Source organism: Schistosoma haematobium, chromosome 1 (assembly GCF_000699445.3).
Source record: "Schistosoma haematobium chromosome 1, whole genome shotgun sequence".
Taxonomy (NCBI): domain Eukaryota; kingdom Metazoa; phylum Platyhelminthes; class Trematoda; order Strigeidida; family Schistosomatidae; genus Schistosoma; species Schistosoma haematobium.
This window is the reverse complement of record NC_067196.1, coordinates 67,100,475-67,126,661: the sequence shown is the minus strand read 5'-3', so window position 1 is coordinate 67,126,661 and position 26,187 is coordinate 67,100,475. Positions and strand designations below refer to the sequence as shown.

Here is a 26,187-nt window from a genome sequence, read left to right as displayed (position 1 = left end):
CAACGACGGCGGAAAAGGCTGCAAGAGAAGGAAACATGAGACAACTGTATGACATAACAAAGAGACTCTCTGGAAATCGCCGCAAAGCAGAACGACCAGTGAAAAGCAAGGAAGGCGAGGTAATCACCAACATTGAAGAACAACGAAACAGGTGGGTAGAACACTTCAAAGAACTCTTGAATCGACCAGCTCCACTGAACCCACCCAACGTCGAAGCAGCACCCATGGACCTCCCAATCAATGTTGGCCCACCAACAATTGAAGAAATCAGCGTGGCCATCAAACAAATGAAGAGTGGCAAAGCAGCAGGACCAGACAACATTCCAGCAGAGGCACTGAAAGCAGACGTAGCAGTAACTGCAAAGATACTCCATATTGTCTTCAATAAGATTTGGGATGAGGAAAAAGTATCAAAAGACTGGAAAGAAAGACTTCTGGTCAAAATACCAAAGAAAGGCGATCTCAGCAACTGTGATAACTACAGGGGAATCGCTCTTCTCTCAATACCAGGGAAAGTCTTCAACAGGGTATTGTTAAACAGGATGAAGGGCTGCGTAGATGCCCAACTTCAGGACCGACAGGCAGGATTCCGTAAGGATAGATCGTGTACAGACCAAATCGCAACTCTACGGATCATTGTGGAACAATCAATTGAATGGAATTCATCGCCCTACATCAACTTCATTGACTACGAAAAAGCATTTGATAGCGTGGACAGAACAACACTATGGAAGCTTCTTTGACACTACGGCGTACCTCAGAAGATAGTCAATATCATACAGAATTCCTATGATGGATTAAACTGCAAAATCGCGCACGGAGGACAGTTGACAAACTCGCTCGAAGTAAAGACCGGTGTCAGGCAAGGTTGCTTACTCTCACCCTTTCTCTTCCTCCTGGTGATCGACTGGAAAGTACGGAATACAGTGGACATCTGGGATCCAGTTGGACGATCTAGACTTCGCAGATCATCTGGCCCTTCTATTCCAAACGCAACAACAAATCCAGGAGAAGACGACCAGTGTAGCAGCAGCCTCAGCAGCAGTAGGTCTCAATATACACAAAGGGAAAAGCAAGATTCTCCGATACAACACAGCATGCACCAATCCAGTCACACTTGACGGAGAAGATTTGGAAGATGTAAAAACCTTTACGTATTTGGGCAACATCATTGATGAACATGGTGGATCTGATGCAGATGTGAAGGCGCGGATCGGCAAAGCAAGAGCAGCATATTTACAATTGAAGAACATATGGAACTCAAAACAACTATCAAACAACACCAAGGTCAGGGTTTTCAATACAAATGTCAAGACAGTTCTACTGTATGGGGGCGGAAACCTGGAGAACTACGAAAGCCATCATCCAGAAGATACAGGTGTTTATTAACAATTGTCTACGCAAAATACTTCGGATCCGTTGGCCGGACACTATTAGCAACAACGTACTGTGGGAGAGAACAAACCAGATCCCAGTGGAAGAAGAAATCAGAAAGGAGCGCTGGAAGTGAATAGGACACACATTGAGGAAAGCACCCAACTGCGTCACGAGACAAGCCCTCACATGGAATCCTGAAGGCCGAAGGAAAAGAGTAAAACCAAAGAACACATTACACCGGGAAATGGAGATAGACATGAGAAGAATGAACAAGAATTGGATAGAATGATAAAAGAAGGCCCGGGACAGAGTGGGTTGGAGAATGCTGGTCGGCGGCCTATGCTCCATTGGGAGTAACAGGTGTAAGGAAGTAAGTTAAAGAGCTAACATATGGAAAATTTGATAATACGTCATTTTGGTAGGACTCTAATTTATGGACGAGTCAATCAGAAGCGTTTAAGGAGTTTCAAGGTCACGGTGCTAGGTTCAATGCGAGATGCTCACATTCGATCGTTTTACAGCAGATTTTAGAGAAGAGGTGATCGTTGAGAGACTACAGCAGATGAAACTGTTAAGAAGTTCCTGTGTCTGTGACTGCGGCAATCAAATGACCGCAGCATGATGTGCAGACTACCGCGATGACATTGTATTTCGTTGTACTATATGTTGGAGAAAAAAATCTGCTCGAACTGGCACTTTTTTTGCCCGGTCACGGCTAAGGCTAAGACAAATCATGATAATCGTTGTAAATTGGATTATAAAGTCTCCAGTAACATTAGCTGCGGCGAGCTCTCATACCGCATGCACTATGATTTCAAAACTTCTGAACCTTTATCAAACCTCAACAAGTTCTTAAATCATGTAAAAGAAGAATATCCATTGTAATTCATCACTTTTTTAAAATATATTTTTATTTTATACTAACTCTCTTCTGATTGGCTAATGTTCTCAAGGTCACCTAAAAATACGTCCAAAGGTCGTCCATAAAATAGAGTTTCACCGTCATTTTAAGTGAAAAACAAGCGAAGAAATAATCGATTTAATACCACTTCAGAGACGTGACACCTCTTCTAGTGGGAATACGATTTGATGTCAATCGTCTACGACGCAATCACGTGAGAACTCACCCATCTAAAAATTTGCCTACATTAAAGTCACGGAAATTGTAAAGTAGTTATATGAATAGTGTAACTAGGCTTTCTCCAAAACCACATTTTCAAAAGTCACAAGAGTCCTAACTGGGTTATCACTTGTTTTGTGAGAGTGGCTCAGTCACTCATATGAATCTGATAATGGGCCAGGATTGTCAGACAATTCCTTCGAGCAGGAACTAGTTGATGCGGTTATCACATGTGCCCTAGTGTAACATGTGAAAGAAGTGACTATGTACGACCCGGACTCTGGGTCGTCCTTACTAGATATCATATTGACTCATTATAAGGATGCCGTTACGAACCTCGATTACATCTACCCTTGGGTAAAAGTGATCATGTAATTCTAAACTTTGACTTGCATATAATTGTCAAAAATGAGCATACGTCAGCTCATTCCAGACCTAACGTCTGGAAAGCAAACACACAAGATATCATACACTCAGCATTGCCAGTAGACAATAGAGCAAGATTCCTCAATTGAAACGGCTTGGGACGCATTTCAAAATTTATACTTAAGAGCTACTTTACCCGACATGGCTTGGATTGCACCAAGGGAGCCGAGAAACTCTTTACTGTGATTCAGCAGGGAGGCTTACATCCTCCTCCGTAAGCGAAGAAAAATGTGGGATAGATTTAGGTTACTGGGGACAGACAAGACAAAATCTAATTATCGAAAAGCTCGGTATACCTGTGCCTCGACCCTTCGTATGTCTAGAAAGTTGTACGAAGAAAAAATTGTTGAGGAATCCATAGAATGTCCTAAACGCTTGTATTCCTATATAAACCGAAGGACGAAAAGAAGAGGGAATATTCCTGCACTATATGGAGACAGTACTGCTTCATCATCAGTGGAGGACGACTTTGGTGAATTCCAAGTATTCTCAAACTACTTTAGCAATGTATATACCTTAGAAGCACCCTTCCAGCCAGTCCATACAAAATACCCCCACTCAAACACTGGACAGCGTGACCATTAAAGAGCTCGATGTCTCTGGTCTGCTGAATAAGCTTAACATAGGCAAGTCCACTGCATACTGCATACAAGTGGCTAGCCTTTGCTTAAAGAAAGACTGTGAGCTTTTGGAAAAGGCTCAGAGTACAGCAACTAAACCGACTCACGGAATAGCGAAGCTTCTGTATGATGCTCGACTGGTCAAGCTAAATCTATTCCCGTTGTCATATCGCAGAACTAGAGGCGACTTGAATACAGTTTTCAAATAGCTTAGTGATAAATTTTCACTTGATATGCCCTCATTTTTTTTGTCTTCCGAAACAGAGAATTTATGAGGACACTCCAAAAAAGTTAAGAAGCCCATAACAAATTACCTGTCAGCTGACTAACGACTTTCTCATCGAATCATCGACGAGTGGAATTCATGAACTCAGCACGTGGTTGGGGTTTTATCCGTCGACTCTTTCAAAAGAAAGTTGGATCAACTGAGAGACCACCATTGCCAGGACTAACACAAGCCATCAATCGTCTTGTCCTTTCCAAACCGAAACTGATGTTATCGGACATAATATGGCTGAAGTTAAATAAAATCTAAGGGTTGTCTTGATTTGACCGCGTTTGCGAAACCTTATGAATCACGAGGTGAAGCACCAATCATTTCACAACAGTCTGACCTTCAAGTGCTCAATAACCTTTATCAGTGGACGATACCACTGAAGCGTTACTTCAAGGTTACCTTGGTGTCACTTCTGTGCTGTTCATGATTTATTGTTTACGGGATTTTTAGTTCCCAACCTGTTCAAGATAACAATAAAATTTCAGCCTGCGACTCGGTGCCCTTTGTAAGTTCATGGATAAAGTAATCCTGACTGATGTCATGCTGAAAGTTAGCTTAATTTACCTTAAGCTAATTCAATTAAATATCTCAGGTTCCCAACTTTGGGGAAATTTTGATGAAAAACCCAAAAGTCAGGGAAAATTTTGGGGAAAAATGCAAAATTTCCCCAAAATTGTGAAAAAATTTGAGGTTTTATTAATAAATGTAAGCCATTTCCCCAAAGTTTACTATGGCGGCTTCCCCAAAGTGGGTCAAATTTTCCCCAAAACTGGGAGATTGGGTATGTTTGTATGCTTTCAAGGATAGAGGTCAAAGTACGGATGCGTACTCATAGGTGTTCGGAGCACCACTCTCTTAATTTTACATCTATCGTGATTTTCCTTTCATATGAGTTAATTAACACATTACAGGAAAGCGTTTTTATTTGAGTAACATCATTCATAGGAATTTTGCAAGTTAGTTCATGTTTTTTATATTTTTAGGCAAAGAAACAATCGTATTATTTGTTTATACGATATTGATGAGTAATCTATGTTTAGGTCGCGTATCAACCTCATTTTTATCTCGTTTCATAAACTCCCCAATCAGGTTTGTTGTCATTATAGATGACAAATTGTGCAGTTCCATACTACATCCAACAAAGTGAGAAGCTTGGCGAAAATCCCCGTTAGTCCAGTAACATATCAAGGTGGTGGTTATGTGGTAAAATTTTGATTGATTTGTAGTTTTTTTAGGTGGACTTTCTTGTGGAATTTTTGCAATTGCTTGGATTTCAAAGTCTAAGAAGCCGCGTATCATTACACTAGAGGAACTTGCTCAGCATAACTGTAAGGAACGGGGAGTTTGGGTCTCTCTTAAAGGTAAAGTATACGATGTTACGAGTTTTGTTGACGATCATCCTGGGGGTGACAAAATTCTTTTGGCCGCTGGGTCTGACGTCTCTTCATTCTGGTCCGTTTATGCATTTCACTATCAGAGTCATGTTTTGAAAATACTAGAGAAGTACTATATTGGAGAACTTGACAAATCGGTAAGAACCCACTACTTGACCTTTAAATTTTGAGTTTTCTTTGCTTTAGTGATTATTAGATGTTAAACAGACATAATTTTTGGGTATAGCTCAGTTGTCAAAGCTCACAGCTAGTCGTTTTAAGGTCAAACAACCTAATAAAAATGGAAGATCATAGGTTGGTTTACCTTTAGCTTACGTAAACTACTCACCAAAGTTTGAATATTGAGCTTGCAATTTTATTATACATTGACGTTTCGACCGCTTATTCCCACCATATTTTAGCGACAACTGTCTACAGCAATTAAGCAGTATAAATTAGTTTTCAGATGGTCACTAAACTGAAATTCAAAACCATATTCGATGTTGGAATTCGGGATGTTAAACTATTGGCGCTTGACTATTTCTTGTTTTTGATAGGGTTACTTATCTTAAGTTTATACTCCTGATAGCTACACAACTACAACTTCATTTGCGCGACAAAGCGACATTCTCGAATTCCAGTAACTCATTAAGTTGATATTTACAACCTGTCATAAACTAGTTTCAACCACATTACTTTACTACCAGTCAAGTAGATTGTGCTGTGTAGTCTATCGGCACTGTTGCCAGATTTGATAAACTGGTTAATATGGTTCACGGAGTTCGTAGTCAAAATCGAATTTTCAACAGTAACTAGCTCTACATGTTAGCTTTCGTAATTTTATATAGTAATTTAAAAATTGAATGATAACTAAGAGAATTTTGGCTAGACCAATAACAAAGCAAACATAAACTTAGACTATAACCCCCTTAAGTAGCTGTAAACCATTCTAATGAGTTTTAGAGAACATTTGAAAAATGGATCTAATGGTTAGGCGATGTATTCACTTTAGAGAGTTTGTGGGACTGAATTTATGTTAATACCATAGTTTCAGTTGCACTACATATTTTTCATTTGTCGATCCACAAAGCCTTGAGATATTCACGCAACTAGTCGAAGTATTCCATACAGATTCCATAAAAACTTAGTAACTGCAAAATGAAAAGAATGTCAGTCGATAAGTGAACGCTGGAGTATGATGTCGAGTAATAACTGCCCCCCAAATGTCCTGGTACGGCCGAGAGTGAGGAGAGTCCGCTGTCCCTCTCGAAATGCTCTCACATGGCCACGCGTATATAGCCTCTGCCAGGGAAGTCCTACTCACTGCCTTCTCGTGGAGGGGATGTTGTTTACGAAAATGAGAGGACGAAAAGCGAATGTTCGGCGCTTTAACAGGATTCCAAACCAATGGTGCACATGGGCTCCAGTATCCTGTGAGAACAAATGGCGTATGAACCAATCGTTGGTCACCGGCTTCCATGGGACTGCATCTCCTTACGATGTTCCACTGCCTTGTGGATCAGACCTTCAGGTCGAAGGCTCGGGGAGTGGCCCACTAAGAAAACCAACTGCTTCGGTTCGGGCACCCGGGCAGTATCACAGCCCTCACACATATCGAATGAGATTTATGTAGCGCATATGTATTTGGTGCCTCCTTGTACTAATATCTATGTGTTAAAATAAAATAAAATAAAAATAATAATAATAACTGCTCATGAGACTGATATTGTACTAATCTTTCAGATGAGATGTCGGATAAAAGATAATTATATATATCGTAGGCTATTGGAAGAAACCAGGTTTGCAGGTTTTTAGCCCTACAATGAATTAATACCTGAATGTTTGGCTTATTTCTTGGCCATCGTACACCTGGAATGTTTGATCTAGTTTTGTTCTTTATCATGACCAAGACCCGTTTGTATGGACAATTTCCTTAGTACCCATTTATCTTTTGAAACGTTGTAGTATGTTTTTTGACAGTCGGGACCTCTTTTTCAATAATTTGATGGCTATTTTAGTTGACTCTTTATTCAATGTTTACAAACTCAAAAGTTGCATGAGCATTCCAAAAGCGTTGGTTTGTAGTTCGAAAATCACTTTATTCAGTCAATTAAGAGAGAAATTCTTCCTGTCTTCTGTACACGAATCGATGCTGAAATATAAATTTTCTTAATAGCTATTACAAGTGGGTTGGCATTGTTCAGGAAGTGATTATTACTTGGTGAGTCATACTATCCTAAATATTTATTGTATAACACAATATACATGCCTGAAACAAAATTTCCGGATACTCATATAATGAAGCGATGACTACTTTTCTTTCGTAGCCTATTTTTTCATCGACTGTGAAGGTGACCAGACGTATTTATTCAATTATTTTAACTGATGTTTTCTATTTCGTCTTCAACACTGATTTATGTATAATGAATCGCTACTTTTCTCATGAATGTACGAAATCTAAAGTTTTCAGCATTCTTTGAAAAGAATGCTAATTTATTTGTTTATTCATAAATACATTTTTATGTTTTATTTCTAGTTGAGCGTAAAGTTGTATGTTATTCTGGCTGTTTTAGTATCTGTCAGTTATGATTACGCAGTTTTTCATTATCTTCTAACTTACATATAAAGATAACTATTATGTATTCACATTTATTGCGATATTTAGTTCAAAGGGTTTTTGAAAAATCCTAACGTTCAATTATGTTGATTTTCGCTTGAGTGGCTTAAACGGTTAAAATAAGAATACACCCTCTTACTACCTACTAGTTCATAGTGTAAAATATTTTATTATCTTTTATCTGCGAATTTTATTCAAAGCCTATGAAAGTGAAACATTTTAAATTCGCATACATCTTAAAAACCAGTGCGTTGATATTCTAAACTGATCATGAGATATTCGTTTGTGATTTTTGTAATTATCTTCCTGATTCTTTCTTATCAGGACTTTGTCGAAGAAGAAGACAATGAAGATATATATAGTTCTGATCCTCAGAGAAATCCGGATTTGAAAGTGGTTTCGCAGCGTCCTTTTAATGCGGAAACTCCTCTTTCATCAGTATGTAGCAACCCAATAACTCCTACTGATTTATTTTTTGTAAGAAACCACCTTCCTGTTCCTGATGTTGATCCTGAGTAAGTTATTATCTAACTAAACCTGTTACAACTACCAAACTTAAGCATTGATTACGTTCGTACCTGAAAGCCACTCAAATTAAACTAGTACTTTCCACGCCTATATGACTAACCAATTAATCAGAAGTGATAAAGTCGTTTTTAATTGACCAAGTACCAATTTTACCGTTTTCTCAAACTTAACACCGGTTGTTAAAACTTATCAAAGCATCTTTTCATTAACAATAACAACACGTTCAATCTAGCATTTGTAAGAAATTGCAAAAACAGAAATGAACCATCAGTAATTAATGCTGTTATTATAAATTATCTCCAGTCAGTCTTAATTTTTTCGTTTCATTTTGTCATCAAGATATAAGTGCTCATATTTCTTAAGGAAATTACTTCGAAATGTCTACGTAATCTGTAAATCTAAGTTAATTCCAAGTGTTTTTATAATGGTTACGTGACAAAATCAAACTGGCGCTCGGTAAATTTATGTCACTTTTTAGATTGACATCCGTAAGATTCTTCTTATCATTCTTTTACTACATTTCATTTGCAACATGAAGGTGAACATTAGTTGAATTATTGTAACGATCGTCACTGTTTTTCCTTATCCTATTCGCGAACTGTTATTTATTTATCTAATGAGCATTAAGATAAATTATTAATAGTCTTGAAATTAAATACATACATGCGATGTATTCTTAGTCTTCAACAGTTTAAAAGCATTCATCTGACACCATATTTAAGGTTCTCGCACTTACACTTGTGTTCATAATAAAATCATCTGTATGGCAATGCTGAAAATTCGTTAGTATTTAACGCGTTCTTGCACATCATTATTTTTTATTAGATCGATTCAGTCTTTTAGTGTCTGTTGAGAGAGCTTACATAGAATACTTTGAGATTTTTTATTTAAAACTGATTAATCAATCAGTATATTATGAGAGATGAAAACGTTTGCGCTGGGAACCGACGATCCAGTATGACCAAGTATGATATAAAAAAGGCTGAATTAGAAGAACGTAGTCCTTTATTAATCCACGTTTGTAATGAATTCAGCAGAATCAATCGTATTTGTACTAGCGATACTAGTGAAGTAGAGATGAACTTCTTGGCTGATACGCTAATGAAAAATTGTTATTCATTGAAGTTCATAAACCGCTGGAGGGGTGTCAATACGATTAGACCTATGACGCTTCTGGCACCCAAGAAGCGTGTTTACATTATGTTACCATTTAGAGGCGACACAAATAGTCTCATGTTGAAACTGAGACTTAAATTAACCATCAACCGGACATTTTATGCAGCCCAATTTGTCATTTTTAAAAAGGTAAGGTCTGTTTCACCAAAAGCTCGAGTATCACGCAAGCGGCTGTGTCACATCCCAGTGTGTCTATCAGTTTACATGTATGTGCGGAAACACATATATACGGAGGAGTAATCGTGATTTGCAATTAAGTGCAAGTGAACATATACCAAAATGGCTACAGAAACAAATGAATTCTAATGGTCAAATAAGATCACAGGATCATCCTCTATTGCGAAACATTTGATTGAGACTGGTCATAAGGTTGACAACAAGTCAGCATTTGTAGTGTTGTACAAAATCCTTCAAGGACGTCAGTCAGTCAGCTACAACGTAGGACCAGGCACATATATGCATCGGTCCGATTTTCTATACCGCATTAGCACAGCAAGATGAGCACCTGATTCATAGGAGTGGTTAAGTTAATAGTTGTAATATACAAAAGAAAGATTGCATATAAGAACATAGTACAGGAAGAAAGAATAAGTTCGTAGAAAGAAAGATATGAAGTGATTTTAATCTCTTAGTTTAAGGGAAGACACAGAGTGTATACACCGACGCCATTGTGACCGATTCTGAGCCATGCTACCAAGAGTCCCCAACCATTGGTTACGATAGTCACGCGGACCCCAACCAAGTAGTCTGCATCTACCAACATGGCTCAGACTAGAAGTTAGTGACTCCAAGCACTGATGCCACATTTTGGTTTGGCCGCCCCTAACTTTCTTCCAACCATCCCGAACACCGGATAGCGTCGCACGTCGTGGTAATCGGTGTTCAGGCATACGTAACATGTGGCCCAACCATCTCAGTCGATGAAGATTCACAACCTCATCAACTGATTTACCATCATTCCCTAATACCCTGTGTCTAACCTCACTATTACTTACTCGGTGATCCCAGCAGATGCGAGCAATATTTCTGAGGCATCTGTGGTCAAATACTAGTAGCTTACGAATATCCTCTACTCCTAATGGCCACGTTTCGCAGCCGTAAAGTAGAACAGAACGGACTGCCGCGCAGTATACTCATCCTTTCATTGATAGACGGATATCTCGCCTACGCCATAGGTGATATAAGTTGGCAAAAGCCAAATGAGCTTTTCCAATCCGTGCTGAGATTTCGTCAAACACCAACCCATTAGGGCTGATCAGACTCCCAAGATAAGTGAAGTTGTCAACTCGTTCGACTACTTCACTCCCTACTATCCTTAGTTCAGGTGTTGACGCAGACAAGTCTTGAAGCAACAACTTGCATTTAGAGGGAGAGAAGCGCATTCCAAACATTCTGGCATTGTTGCTCAGTACTACCAAAACACTCTGCATTTTATCAGCGTCTTCACCAAACAGGACCATATCATCTGAGTATTCTACGTCGATAGGTGGACCTCCTGGAAAGAGGTCAGTGCTCGAAAATTCAGTCGATGAGAACGTTGTTTCCATCAGTATATCTATGATGAATTTGAACAAAAATGGAGGAAGTGTACAGGCTTGACGGACACCACTTGAGGTTGCAAAAGCAGACAACAGTTCGCCATAAGCTCTGACTCGACTAGTAGTGTTCGAGTAAAGAGCCTTCACAAGGTTTATGTACTTCTGAGGTACGCCTTTCAATGACAGACACTGGCACAAAACCTCTCGGCCTACAGAGTTAAATGCTGCTTTTAAGTCAAGAAAGACCACCATTGTCGGACGCCGATAAGCATGCCTGTAATCTAGAACCTGACGAATGGTGAATATGTGGTCGACGCAGTCACGACCAGGTCTGAAGCCAGATTGATTTCCTCGTGTTTGCAGTCCACGTGTCTTAGGCGATCGATAATTATTGAGGCTAGTATTTTAGATGTTATATTAGTCAAACTAATCCCTCTATGGTTGTCACAGGATGATTTTGACCCTTTCTTATGTATTGAAACAATTAGTGATTGTGATCAGTTAGATGGGATTACATCCAACTCCCAGATTTTAGCTAAAAAATTAGTCAACCTAGTCGCTAAAACAAGACCACCATCCCTAAAGACTTCTGGTGCCATTCAGCACTGGGCAGTTGCTCTTCGTCAATTCAGATTATCTATAGGTTTTTTAACTTCAATTAGAGTCGGGGGACCTACTTCAATGTCCTGTTCAGGCTGTTTTGGAATGGTGAGTAGTTGTACAGTAGCTGAATGCCAGATGAACTGCTCCTCAAAGTGTTCCACCAATCGTTCTAAACGTCTGGGCTAAAAGTTGTAGTCTTTTTCCGAGATTGTCTCACATTTGACTTCTTAATTCTAGTTTCTTTTATTAGTCTATAGAGCTGTCTTGTGTTCCCTATAGCCGCCGCCTTTTCCATTTCTTTTGTTTTCGTTGCCCACCACTGCTCACGGTCGTTTCTTAGACTTTTGCTTAACCTAGATCTGATTTGTTTTCGCTCTTCATCGTGTTCAGAGCCTGCTACGAGTACTATGTCTGGACGTTTAGCTTTCTGAAGAAGTTCAGATAACTTTCTGTAAAATGCATCTTCCACTTCATCCGAGCTGCAGTCAGTGTGATCGTAGGCAGAAACGACAAAAAGGCAACGACGTGTGTCCCTATCCTTCCGAGTTCTTACAGAGCCGTTCAGCAGAACAGCACATAAACGACTGTTAACGGGGATTCATTTTAACAATGCTTGTTCTGTCCTTATGCTTAGTGCTATGCCTACACCTGCCAGTCCACGAGGACCAGCCATTGGGTCGTCAGATACACGGGGGTTGTATCTCGTTGGCTCTCCGTTTTGCCGAGGTGAGGTCAAGTGAATGATCACACTAGGATCCTGTGTGCGTGTTTTGGAGACAGCTTACATCAATCGTACGAGAATCTAGGGTTTCAGCCCAGGAGGTCTGTTGACCGGTTTGATATAGAATGCTTACGTTGAAGGCTCCAATGTGTAGTTTGGAGCAAGGTTCCAGTAGACTTGGGACAGTGTTTAGCGCACTAGAATCGTTGGACATGGTGACATTTGAGGAGGAAGCCGAAAGAGGAAGTTTAGAGTTGAAAGTCGATGTAGGAGGAGTAATAGGAAGTGAAGGCGGAGGTTGATTATGAATACAGTGGTCTTGAGTGTTGTTAGAGGTATGAGGGCGGTTATCACTTCCCGGTTGCCCACACCGTAGAAGGGTTCTTCTGGATGTACCTGAAAAGGGACTTGGATTAGAGGTGGTCTTAGTGACCTGAGAGCGTTACCGCAGTGCCCAAGGGACAACTGCTTGAGGTCGGTCACACACGACCTTTTTGAGTAATTTTCGTGTTAGCTCCGTACTTGTTCAGAATTTACCGCCGGAGGCGGATATCTGTGGGATAAGGCGATCTTTTCTAACCCCACCCCTCCTTGTGGGAAGGCAGCGTCGCTGTCATGCTGGTTGTCTGAAGGAAACACCTTACTGCCGTCACACCTCTGTACAGCCAGCAGTACGACTTCTCCTTCGGACTTTGGGATTGTTGCTTTTGGTCTTAGCGCTCTTCAACCGACCTGTCTGACATGATAGGACCTTGAGGAACGGTCGTTCCAGCCAGTATAGCTCGGTTGCTTCATCACGATCTGCAAGCCTGACCACCACGTCAAGGTAGCAACAATGTTATTATCGATTTATTATCCAGAGTGGTTATCACATTGTTTTTGTTTGCTTTATTTATTTATTTATTCTTATGTCTTACCTTTAACGTGTCTGGTTGACCTTTTAATTTTCATATAGAAATGTCTTAACAAGTGATCAGATTGTTCAAAATGTATTGCGCAAATGTATCACATAATTTTAATAAACTTCGTCTTGTCATTCACTTATCGAAATACAACGAAATAAACAGATACAAATTACTACTTCCATTGAATGGACTCAGAATTCATGGTCAGAATATATGATTCGAAGAAATCAAAACCTATATCACCACATTCTATTTTTATTCAAATTTACCACAAGTGTAGTTACTTCAAGGTTTCCTTCTGAATGAGAATTTTTGAAAAATTTTCATCTCATAATATACTGATTGATTAATCAGTTTTAAATAAAAAATCTCAAAGTATTCTATGTAAGCTCTCTCAACAGACACTAAAAGACTGAATCGATCTAATAAAAAATAATGATGTGCAAGAACGCGTTAAATACTAACGAATTTTCAGCATTGCCATACAGATGATTTTATTATGAACACAAGTGTAAGTGCGAGAACCTTAAATATGGTGTCAGATGAATGCTTTTAAACTGTTGAAGACTAAGAATACATCGCATGTATGTATTTAATTTCAAGACTATTAATAATTTATCTTAATGCTCATTAGATAAATAAATAACAGTTCGCGAATAGGATAAGGAAAAACAGTGACGATCGTTACAATAATTCAACTAATGTTCACCTTCATGTTGCAAATGAAATGTAGTAAAAGAATGATAAGAAGAATCTTACGGATGTCAATCTAAAAAGTGACATAAATTTACCGAGCGCCAGTTTGATTTTGTCACGTAACCATTATAAAAACACTTGGAATTAACTTAGATTTACAGATTACGTAGACATTTCGAAGTAATTTCCTTAAGAAATATGAGCACTTATATTTTGATGACAAAATGAAACGAAAAAATTAAGACTGACTGGAGATAATTTATAATAACAGCATTAATTACTGATGGTTCATTTCTGTTTTTGCAATTTCTTACAAATGCTAGATTGAACGTGTTGTTATTGTTAATGAAAATCTGATTTCATAAGTTAATAATTTGCTGAAAATTTCAATCTCTGTTTGCATAATTGATAAAGTGGTTGACGTATGCTCACGAAGTTATTTAAATTTACCATTAAGGCCTCATAACATGATGATAGTTGTGTTTTGTGATAGTATAAGTAAATTCCAATTTTAAATGGCTACGTCCTTTGATGTCAGATGTTTTTCGTTGGCATCTGAAGTTAATCACTTTTTACTTCTTTACCTTCATAGTTGCTAAAGCCCACTTCTTCCTAAACTGAGGGCATTGTTCTTATTCGTTCACTAATGTTTGATTAACCCAACCAAGCGTAAAGTGAGGATAAAACTATGGGATTTTCTGATATCTTAAAATATATAAATATAACTACTTTAAGTTTGTAGGCAAAAGATTGATTTGCAAAATGTATGTTGTGTCATATGGATGGAAACTTTTCTTTATTTATATCACACATTTTGATTGTACAGGTATTCCTTATTTCACTGAATAATCTTAGTACACTATCATCAATCAGCTCAGTTTATTAACTTTCAGTTATTACAAAACACTCAGTCTGATTAAGTGTCTTTCTATAGAAAACCTATTCTTGTAAATATTGTGTATCTGTTGTATCATCCGAGATCTATCTTTTTTTTAGGTTAGTAGCTGCTGCAAAGAAAAATAATCTGCATCTGTTTATTAAGGTTAATAACTGATTAAATGCAGTCATCTTGTCACTTATTGTAATTGTCAACATTAAAATCAATGGAAGGACTAGCTTAATATATTTCTTTATAAAATGGATCAGTTCGAGTTAACACTTTTAGCTAAAGAATAATCAGTTGAAAACCGATAAAATAAAAAGTATATTAAAGTTAAGTAATGGTAAAGATGATGTTACATTATCTGATTGGTCCTTTCAAATTGATTTCTTCATTTTTTAACTGAAATTTTCTTTATTAAATTTAGTTCAACATTTATCTTTCAAGCTATATATCCTTAGAAATATTTTTCTCCTTTAGGACATATAGACTTGAAATAGCTTCTTCGGTTATAAAAGTTAACAATCAATCACTGAATTTGTCTTTAAAATTACAAGATATTCTAAAGAATTATCCTCGTAAAAGTTTAGTATCCACCATTGTTTGCGCTGGGAACCGACGATCAGATATGATCAAGTATGATATAAAAAAGGCTGAATTAGAAGAACATAGTCCTTATGTGAAAGGCTTATCGTGGTCTGAGGGAGCGATTTCTACGGCAGAGTGGACTGGTGTACTGTTAGTGGACTTATTGGCTTATCATCTGTTACCTTCAAACCAAAGAACAAACTATCAAGCACTCTACGAATTGCTTAAAAATGCAGGTGTACGTCACGTTCGATTTGATGGTAAGCTGTGCATCAATACTTATCTATTGAATATTCCTGAGGTTAATTATACCCAGAATACAAGGAGATTTAGACTTTCTTCAACTTCTCGCTACTGATGTTTCCTATATTTGTTAGTTTGAAAGTTTTGAGATCGATTAATTATGCAGTCCAGCTGTTAGAGTACATCGTAAACTGTTTCACTAAGAATCCGAGAACTAGATCCAAAAGACAGATTAGTTTCCACTGAAGATGGAGTACAAAGATTTCAGAAGCTTTAATAAAATATCGTTAAGTTCAATAAACAAATTGGTTAAGAGAAAGGAGAGTATAATGTTTTAATCGATAATCTTCTACAGATTTTCAGTGAAATCATTTGGACCAGGAAATACAGCAGTTTTTAAACTATATCATATTCATTCCATTAGACGACAAATACAAGATTCTTTTAATAGTTACTAATAAAAAATTATAAAACAAGACTGTGCTAGTGAATGTTAAGATGATAGGTCCTAGATGCAAATTTACCAAAAACCAATCATGTAAGCACTAAAATTTAGTGATCTTTGTCATTCATATTAGTTCATGCTGAGCTTTATGAATATTGGAGGAAGAACAATAGATATTTCGTTATTGATTGAAAGATTTATATTTCTGTTATTACTAACTCTTATATCATCATAATTCATTTACTATTTTACCTTTTAATGATTGAGATTATAAGTCAGTTGAAGCTAGATCACCATAAAAACCCTGGAAGCGCTGGACGGCCGTTTAGTCTTATTGTAGGACTCTTCAACAGTGCAAATCCACAATCCCGCCTTGCGAGTTTCGAACCCAGAACCTATTAGTCTCGCGCGCGAGCACTTAACCACTAGACCACTAAGCTGGAATCCAACGGCGTTAATATCTAACTTCAACTAATCCAAGAAATTTAGCGACACATTCACTATTATCATCAGTGAATTACTATCTCGCAACAGACCTGGTTGAACTCCACTTTTATTTATAACTATATATATTAATAAGATAATAAAATGTAATTACAATCAACATTAAAATTGTGATTGATCTTTTATATTTCAATTAATTAATATAAAGTTCATTTTTTCACTGTATTGAGTTTATCGAATGATTGATTATTGATAATCTTTCTTTTATATATTACCACCATTAACTTAACCACTCCTATGAATCCGGTGTTCATCTTGTTATGCTAATGAGGTATGGCAACTCAAACCGATGCACGTATATGCCTGGTCCTACGTTGTAACTGACTGACTGAATAATCTACTAAGTATTTTCATTAAGTATTTTGTTTTTTTTTCAACTGATTCAACTTGTTCCTTTTTAATAATTATAATATTAAATATCATTAATATTTACTTAATAAATAATGAGTTCTTCATAAATGAACCTAATTAAAATCTATAATAATAAATTATATAAATCAATAAGAACACTTATGTAAGTGCATAATTGCAAAAATGGTTTTTTTCCTTCTTCTTCCTCTTCTAAATCGTAGTAGCATTAATAAAGTAGTTTTAAATAGAGTTAATTGTCTAAATACCTGACATTTACGTCTGTATTATTTTAGTTGCTTTCCATTTTTTTTATTTAAAAAAATACTTTTGAAATTTTTAACTGAGAAATTCATTAAATTAAACATGAAATTATAAATTCTTATGGTTTTTATAATTGTTTGAACTATTATCGTTTCATTTCAATATGAATTCCAGTACGGTATATCCAGTAAGGTCTGACCCACAAGGCAGTGGAGCAATGTAAGGAGATGCAGTCCCATGGTAGACGGTGACCAACAATTGGTTCATACGCCATTTTTTCCCTCAGGATACTGAAGCTCATGTGCACCATTGGTTTGGAATCAGGTTTTTCCAACTCCCTTAAGTGGACTCTTGATGTCCACCAACCCGGTTAAAGCGCCAGACATTCGCTTTTCGTCCTCTCAATTTCGTAAACAAAACCCCCGCCATGAGAAGGCAATGAGTAGGACTTGCCCTGGCAAAGGCTGTATATGCGTGGTCGTGCAAGAGCATTTCGAGAGGGAGGGCGGACTCTCCTTACTCTCGGCCTTACCAGGGCATTTGGGGGCAAAAAATTCCAGTACCATCTATCGAATATAGTTAGGGAGGAAGGTTTTTTTTTGTGTGTGGGGGGGTCAGTAAACCAAATCGTCTAGTAAGAATTTAAATGGTCTAAATACTAATCATCTTAAAGTTAGCTTTATATATTGAGAGCATCTTTATACGGTTTTCAGGGTTTGAATTTTCTCTATAAATAATATTCAACTTACAAATTATTGAGATACGGTTCTTAATAGAATTATCATGTGGAACAATTTAATTTACAAAGTATAAAAAAAGCGAAATATTGTTGTAATGATCTAAAAGTAAAAAGGAATTCAGATGAACATTTTTTGTTCTTTTAACTTCTTTCTTTGCTTTTTGTAGGTTTCTGTAAATGAACGAGGAAATTGAGTAGCTCTGTATTTGATTGGTACTATGACTCGTGTCTAACACTATTAAGCTCCATAAGGTGTACATGTCTATAGCCAATAACCTTTATCTATTCTATTTTAGCATGCTACTACATATACAGGAAAATCATTGCCCTATTTTATCCTTTTAACACTCACTAATTTAATCAGTAGTTGCTATGAGTAACATTGAGGAAATATTCCTAGTTGATTTTTTCAAAAATAATAACATTGGCTTCATATTTCCTAACATTTCCCAACGTTTTTCTAATATAGGACTGGATATAGATCCTACTGGTGGAGCTTTTGGTTCATCGCTACCAATTGATTTAGCTTTAGATCCTCAGAGGGAGGTAATCATTGCTTTTAAAATGAACAATAAGCCATTAACTCGGGATCATGGTTTCCCATTGAGAATTATCATACCTGGTTCTATTGGAGCTCGTCAAGTTAAATGGCTAGGTCAAGTAAGTACTTTTCAACTAAACGAAAAATAGTTTGTGTCCTCTCTCATTCTTGTTCCATTTATTCAAGAGCTGTCACTGCCACACATACAATCAAGCGGGAAGTTCATTAGATTTCTGATTATTTTACATCAAGGGTAGTCTAAGAAAAATAGGAATAGTGAATAAATATCGATCATTATTATGGACTAGCAATCTGTTTGACCTAAGTAGTGTTCGCACTTATCTATCGCAAACCACTCACTGTGTCTTACACAATTTAGGCTACCTCAGTTCTTCGTAAATAAACTTTGCACTCAAAAGAAGTTACTGCAACTACTTTAACTGTCTTTTTCAATGTTATAACCCAATCATCAATTGAGTACTTAACTCAAGAGATGACCGTGGTTGTGTAAACTACATACATTTTAACGTATTTATTCTTATGTAACTACTGTTAATTAACCATTTTATGGAGGTTTACACTTTTCTTAGCAATTATCACGAGATAATTTATTTTTACAAGCTGATATAGTTTGAAAGGTCAATGAAAATGAAAGAACTGTAAATTGCTGAACTTCTCAGCTGTGTCCTATGGTGACCTTAAGTACTATTGAACCTTAGACCTTTACTTGTAGCAAGCATTATATTATTCAAACTGAATAGGCTACATTGTGATCTCCCATTTACTCATGATTAGTATGATACATATCCAGTGTCACCAGTGGGTAACTCGCCCACTTTCTAATTGATTGACTCCATCTTGAAAGTGACCTCTAATGAATAAACGACTATTATTTAGCTAAATAGTTTGTAGAGATTCGTTAAACTTAAAGTCAGTTTTCTATTAAATCCTAATATTAGTTCGAAAATTGTCATGAGAATTGGAGATCTAGTGTATCATTGCGTATGGAGTGATTGGCGGGCACTATTGTTGAGGGGATCATACTTTAAGTCCATAAAGCTGTCCATTGTTTCTTGGTTTTGTAACTAATATATGTTGTATTATCACTTTTGAAACATAGATATTAGATTGAAGGAATTAATTGCAGCGAAATGTTTATTTTTTTCTACTGGGCTTGAATTTTGTACGACACTTATTTCGATACTAATTCACGTAACGTCAGAAATTCAGTTTTTCCGCTCATCGAAATACTGAAAATATACCATTTTTATTTATCATTATTACTTTTGTACACAATTTATTAGTTTTTTATGTACGTTGGGATTTCTGTTTGCTTTTTCATACTGCCACTAATATATCTGTCTTCTTTTTAAATACTATAGATACGGTCCTACTTGCATGTTATATATCCTTATTATTGTCGTCTAACAACTCACTATTCTTGGTTTAATAACTCTTAAAAGATCAAAAATTCTCACTGTAGATTAAATGTAGAAGCTGCTATATTTCTTGTTAATTCATGTTTTCTTGTACAGTTCTGAAGACGTTTCAACGAAAAAAAATTCCCTGAGCTGTATAATCATGTTTATTGTTAACTTTTTACATTTGATAGTTATGATACGTTAAAGGAATGTTACGTCATCAAACAAACTTATCAAAAACAGTCAAACGTATCCATGTGTGAATGTAAAACTCGACAATAATGAAATGTTTTTTCATTAGTTAATAAAGAAATCAGAGATTATTAACAAATTTCAAATATTGACTATAATAGCCTATGAATAAAAGGGTATCACTTTAAAGTAATTAAAATTATCGAGAGTTTTCAACTATTGAGTAAAATTAGTATCGCGATCAAAAATTATTTAAGAATTAAGTGATATAATAATTACAAAAACAATAAGAAATAATAATTCATAAATTCATTGCAAAGGAAAACTGCGGAGAGAGAGACAAAGAATAAAGTAATAATTATCAATTATGATTTGCAAAGTTAGGAGGGGTGCTAAAGTAACAAAAGAATAAGGGATTGAACATGACTCCTTTATGCACAAAAGTTAGGTTTGAAATAGTGAGTTGTTGTAACTTCAATTGTGCATAAATTCTTCATCTAAACCTTCTTCGAGCCAGCTGTTTCGACTTAAAATCTTAGTAACTCGTTACTGTGTTATTGAAGCGTAAACAGTAATCTTGAAACTTACTTTTATCTTATCCATCAGTTTGTTTTCTATCTGGTATATATATAGCTTACATAAGCGTTATCACTTCATATATGTCGTTACGATTAATAGATCATATTTATGAATATTTGTTGAAATGACATCGTCCTTATTGGATTATGTCTATTTTAATTTTAATGTTTTGATGACTGTTAAATCGCTTGAAGCTATAACAATACAGTAATTAAGATTATTGTTAGCAATTGTTTACTTGTAAGGACTTTTTTTTAGTGTTTTGATTAGATTTTTTGTCTTTAGACTACCCAATGTATGAGTAACGTTAAGCATTTTTCTCGTATTGTTGGGTGTGATCTCAAGCTTTAGTTGTGTTTTTGAATTTTGAATATCAATTATAATTGAGAGCTGGATTTGTATTTCATGTCTATAATTTTAATTGATATTTATTGTTTGTTTGTATCTTCCCATTGATGTTAAGGACTTCAATTGATAATCAGTCTCTCTTAACATTTATGTATCCTGTGTGGATTACCTTGATATAGCCAGTTAATCACAGGGATTTTAGGGAAAGATGGATAATAGCCAGTGTTGAAATCCGTCCGTTTTGGGATTCTTCAGCCGGATTTACCTGCATCCTAGAGTTGATGTTCACTCAGGATCTCGTAATCAGTACCTTTCGCTACGAAGAAAATCGCTCTACCCACTTTTCTACTGAGTTTATATATAAACTGGCTTGTGCAATGAGGGGAATTTTGATTCTAATTTATACATATAGGTTGTTTGGATCTTCCCATTAATGTTCAGATCTGCGATTAATCAGTCTATCTGGGCATCCCATTGTACAAGCCGGGTTATATCTGAACTCAGTTTCGAAGTGGATTGTTGTGACTTTATGTCCGGCTTTTTATCACGTGATTTATCCACCAATCAAAATACGAGTTATACAATCTTAGCACTGTACCAAAACCAATGACGTTCAACCGGTATGAGCAGCCTAGCGTCCTTATTGGTCCTATGTCCGCCTAGCCCGTCCACTTGAGTCCAAAACACCAATACCAGCTTCCACTATGCGAATCGAATCATTTATTTCGGACATACTGGGTTTATATATCAACCAAACAGACCGCAACGCACCATAAAATAGGAAATAACATTTGTACACAATAAAGCCAAAAAGTGGCTGTGAACATGGGAGGCAGTAGTTAATAAACTGAACATAGCTGAAGAACAGTAAATCGTACAATAATAAATCATAGGTCAAAATAAAGCTTATAATAAGAGGAATATGAATATACATAATCTAATTATTGAATAGTTATACTATAAGAATATATAGATAATATTAGTCGATTAATATGTCTCAGAAGTTACTCGTGATTTAATCTTCGCTCATGGATAATGCGATGTTTGTAGTGAAAGGTACTGGATAAGAGTTCCTGAGTGGACATTAACTCCGGAATCCTGGTACACCCAGCTTAAGAGTTTTAAATAGAACCAAACGTGTGTTATGGATCCCACTGTTAGCCACTATTCATCTTTGCTTAATATTGATGTTTACAGGTTGTTTGAATACGGAACTCTACATACATTGTTTGTATTACCAGTTTAGTTTACCAATAACGACTTCTGTGTAATGAACAGACTACTCCGTACCAGTTTCTGAGAATCTTATCATATTATTATTTTACCTTGAGAGGTTATTGTGTAGAACATATTGACTCTTTAGATTACATTATCAACGGACGAAAGTGAAAGCTTTTGGCAGCAGGGTGATTATAAATATGTTCTACCGATGGGTGATGGTAAGGTCCCAGATCTGAAGGGCTTACCGGCTATTTTGGATTATCCTGTTCAGTCAGTTATTTGTAAACCTTCTGATGGCCAAACCCTCAAAAACACTGGGAGTGTAATTTTGTCAGGGTAGGTTTTCAATGGTCTTTACAAAAATTATCTCATGTTTCTTGATTGATTGATTTTGTAGTTCAAATTACTGTTATTAGGTTTAGTAAATCAATCACTTGTTGATTAACTAATCAATATAGGATCATAGATGACCACTGTATTTAAAAAATCTTGAATCTGAAACCTCAGAAAGCGGGATTTTTATCTTATGAGGACTACACAAATGAAATGGTTCGTCGCACTTTATGATGACGCTTACCACTGTTTTACGTGCTACTGATATAAACTAAAGTGATGACTAATTCACTTGATATTGTTTTACTTGAATCTTCCCATTGATGTTTTAGGACTGAAATCGATCAGTCTCTTATTGGCATATGCGCATCCTGTGCGTATTGCCTCGATATTGCCTTAATTTACAAGCATTATAAGCAAAGATAGATAGTGGCTATCAGTGGAATCCAGGACGCGCGTTTCGTCCTATTTGGGACTCGTCAGCTGGATGTACCTGCATTTCAGAGTTGATGTCCACTGTGGGACTCGAATCCAGTACCTTTCGCTTCAAACGCCATCGCATTATCCACTTACCTATGACTCCTGATAGGACGAAACGCGCGTCCTGGATTCCACTGATGGCCACTATCCATCTTTGCTTATAATGCTTGTAAATTAAGGCAATATCGAGGCAATACGCACAGGATGCGCATATGCCAATAAGAGACTGATCAATTGCAGTCTTAAATCTCAATGGGAAGATTCAAGCAAAACAATATCAAGTGAATTTAAATTCACCCCATTGCACAAGCAAGTGGCTATCAGCACTCAGTAGCTAAGTGGATGACGCGATGGCGTTTGAAGCGAACGGTACTGAGTTCGAGTCCCACAGTGAACATCAACTCTGAGATGCAGGTACATCCAGCTAACGAGTCCCAAATAGGACGAAGTGTGCGTCCTGGATTCCACTGATAGCCACTATCCATCTTTGCTTATAAAGTGGTGATTGTTATAGGTGGTCCTTTTGTGTCTTGATATTTTCAGTCCTAATTTTCTAAGATACTTATTGTGCAGTTGTAATTTTGTTTATAGAATGAGCTGTAAGTACTGAGGATGATTTGGTGATATGAATCACTTAACGTTCAAAAAGGACAAAATAATTCGGCAAAAATATTTTTAAGCGATGTAATAACGTCGATTTTTAGAGATTATAATGAGTTCCCTGTTTTTCTCTACATTATCCTCAGCAAAATACAAGCTTATAAAGTAACTGATTTCCATCATTCTTCAATACTATGGTTTCTCATATTAATTATACTTTATAACCGGAAACAAGGGAAAATTATATTGAGGATAATCTCATTCTAACGATTCATATGTAGTTTCATATAGTGTTTTTTACTTATACATGTTAAATGACCTTACACTTTAGCTATGCATTCAGCGGAGGTGGGCGTGGGATCATTTCCGTTCGCATTTCTTCGGATGGTGGCAGGTCTTGGTACCAAGCGAAATTGTCACCAGCCAGTCCTCCTGCAGCAGGTGATGTAACAGACATAGACAATCCTCATTCTTTAAAAAACCGGAGCGTGAAACAATGGGCGTGGACAATATGGACTGTGGAGGTTCCTATTCCAAGCAAGTGTTTAATAATGCTTACAGATGTTTTTGTCTGTCTTACTTTCATAGTTCAGAGAGCTGTGACTGTGGTTCGGACAGTTTTAGGTGGGAATTTGTGTACATAATTATCGATAACCACTATAATATTTGTGTACTTTGGGACTTAGGTTTGAACGCCCACTATCAAGACATTTCCTCATGAGCTTAAGATCTCTTCAGTCACTTGAACTTGCATAACCGCCTGTTATCATAGTCCCTAAGATTTCCGGTGCAGCTCTCGGTGTAATGCACAAAATGTCCAAATATACTGGGTTGCACTAAGCTGCGGTTGAGTTTGTATTGTGTCGTACTTTTTGATGTATAAGGACTTAAGTCATTCCTTGCATCTTTATGCCAGACATGTATTTTACAGACTCTGATATTAAGTGAACGGAGATATTTTTCGTAGTTCTTCCTACAGTCTTGACTACGTTTAGTGTTTGATAATGCGGAATTGATGGCGATGGTAAGTAAACGTTGACTATGGTTGAGACACTAGAGTTTCCACATTTGGGACTAAAACCAGAAGCTGCTGGCGTTTAACGGTTTGGTTATATAATATCACGTTCCCGGAACCAGTATAATGGTGTGATGCTGTATGACTTTGGAATCTAGCGATTTAAAAATAATTTATTCCATGCATACTGTTCGCATTGCTCAATTAAAAATTATCCGTCATTTTAATCACTGGTGTCTCGTAATCTAAAATAGATTGTTTTTTGTAATTATTTTTTTGCAGAAGATATTCGTGAAGCAGAGTTTGTGTGTTCGGCTGTTGATAGCTCTTACAACACCCAACCGGAATTCTGCTCAGCTACTTTAAACATTCGCGGCTTATTGTCAAACTGTTGGCACCGAATTAATGTTAAATTCGACGCTTCAAGCTGAAAAACTTGATTTTGATTCATGATTACTTCTATGCAAGAATTATTTTGATTTTTAGATAACGCTTTTGTGTTAAAATATATTTTATATTTTTGGAATGGTTTTCTAACTAGAGATGTAGGGAAACATCATAAGTATGAAGTAACATTGAATTTGATTTTTTTTCCTAGGCAAAATTTAGTTGGTCGCGCTAAAGCTCACTCAACCTGTCATTCATACGCGGCGCAGAATATTGTGTGTGTGTGTATCAGTTCACGTTGCCACGGCGGGATCATGACAACCTCCAGGTAAAGAAATAGCAATAGCATGAGTAGCAGTAGAAAATATCGGGGATACTTTGTTCGTACCTATTGTGTGTTGTAGCAAGTAGTGTTTGGTCTGTAAGAATGAAGTATTATTACACCTATCTACGCTACTAGAATCATCGACCTAACCTTGTACTTTGGACTCCCTAGTCTATAAGACCTTCAAGTAGCTTATGCTGGGTCGTTCTATCGTAGAAGTGGCGTACTAATTATCAGCTGTTTAATGTAAAATGAGGGGGTTGGATAAAGTGACTACGCCTGAATTTTGAGTCATGAAGCCTCTGTCAAGTGTCCCTACGTTCAATTTTTCTGACGAAGTATCAAACAGCTAGTACAAATTCTAGTTATTTTATGCTAAACTTGAGGGGTCATGTGGCGAAGATCGTATGACACTTCTAAATGCCTCAATGTCCCTGCTCACTTATAGCTATCTTAAGACTACGTTTTCTAGATATGTCCAGTAGGCAATAAGCTCAAGTATGTTAAAATTAATATGACCTCAGCTTATGTATTAAGCCTATGTAGAACAATTTCAAGGCGTTATACACTGACGAATACACTGTTGGTATTAGAATAAGAGACAATATCAGCTTCAATTAAATGGAAGGGAGATACACATAACTGCATATTAAGAGCGGGGCAAAAGTTAGTTATTATGCGGGAAGTATACCAGCTAGGGTTTTATATGCGCGAAGGATATTACACTTAATTTCTGAACGGGTACTATGTACAGTTG

General features: G+C 36.7%; 1 protein-coding gene across 2 annotated transcripts; it reads left to right on the top strand.

Moving 5' to 3' along the window:
• Window positions 1-4,154: 4,154 nt before the first annotated feature.
• On the top strand, window positions 4,155-25,244 carry MS3_00001922 (uncharacterized protein). 2 transcript variants are annotated; one of them, XM_051209432.1, is made up of 9 exons: window positions 4,155-4,369; window positions 4,413-4,909; window positions 4,943-5,009; window positions 5,047-5,351; window positions 8,135-8,325; window positions 15,338-15,705; window positions 18,458-18,648; window positions 19,912-22,626; window positions 24,035-25,244. In XM_051209432.1, the coding sequence occupies exons 2-8, from the start codon at window positions 4,853-4,855 to the stop codon at window positions 19,987-19,989; spliced, it is 1,257 nt and encodes a 418-aa protein (XP_051074888.1). In that variant the 5' UTR covers window positions 4,155-4,369; window positions 4,413-4,852; the 3' UTR covers window positions 19,990-22,626; window positions 24,035-25,244. The 2 variants fall into 2 exon arrangements, with proteins under 2 accessions (XP_051074888.1, XP_051074887.1); XM_051209433.1 differs by lacking the exons at window positions 4,155-4,369; window positions 4,413-4,909; window positions 4,943-5,009; ... (2 more) ...; window positions 15,338-15,705; window positions 19,912-22,626 and having other exon boundaries at window positions 17,323-18,648; window positions 24,035-24,240; window positions 25,001-25,244.
• The last annotated feature ends 943 nt before the right edge of the window (window positions 25,245-26,187 follow it).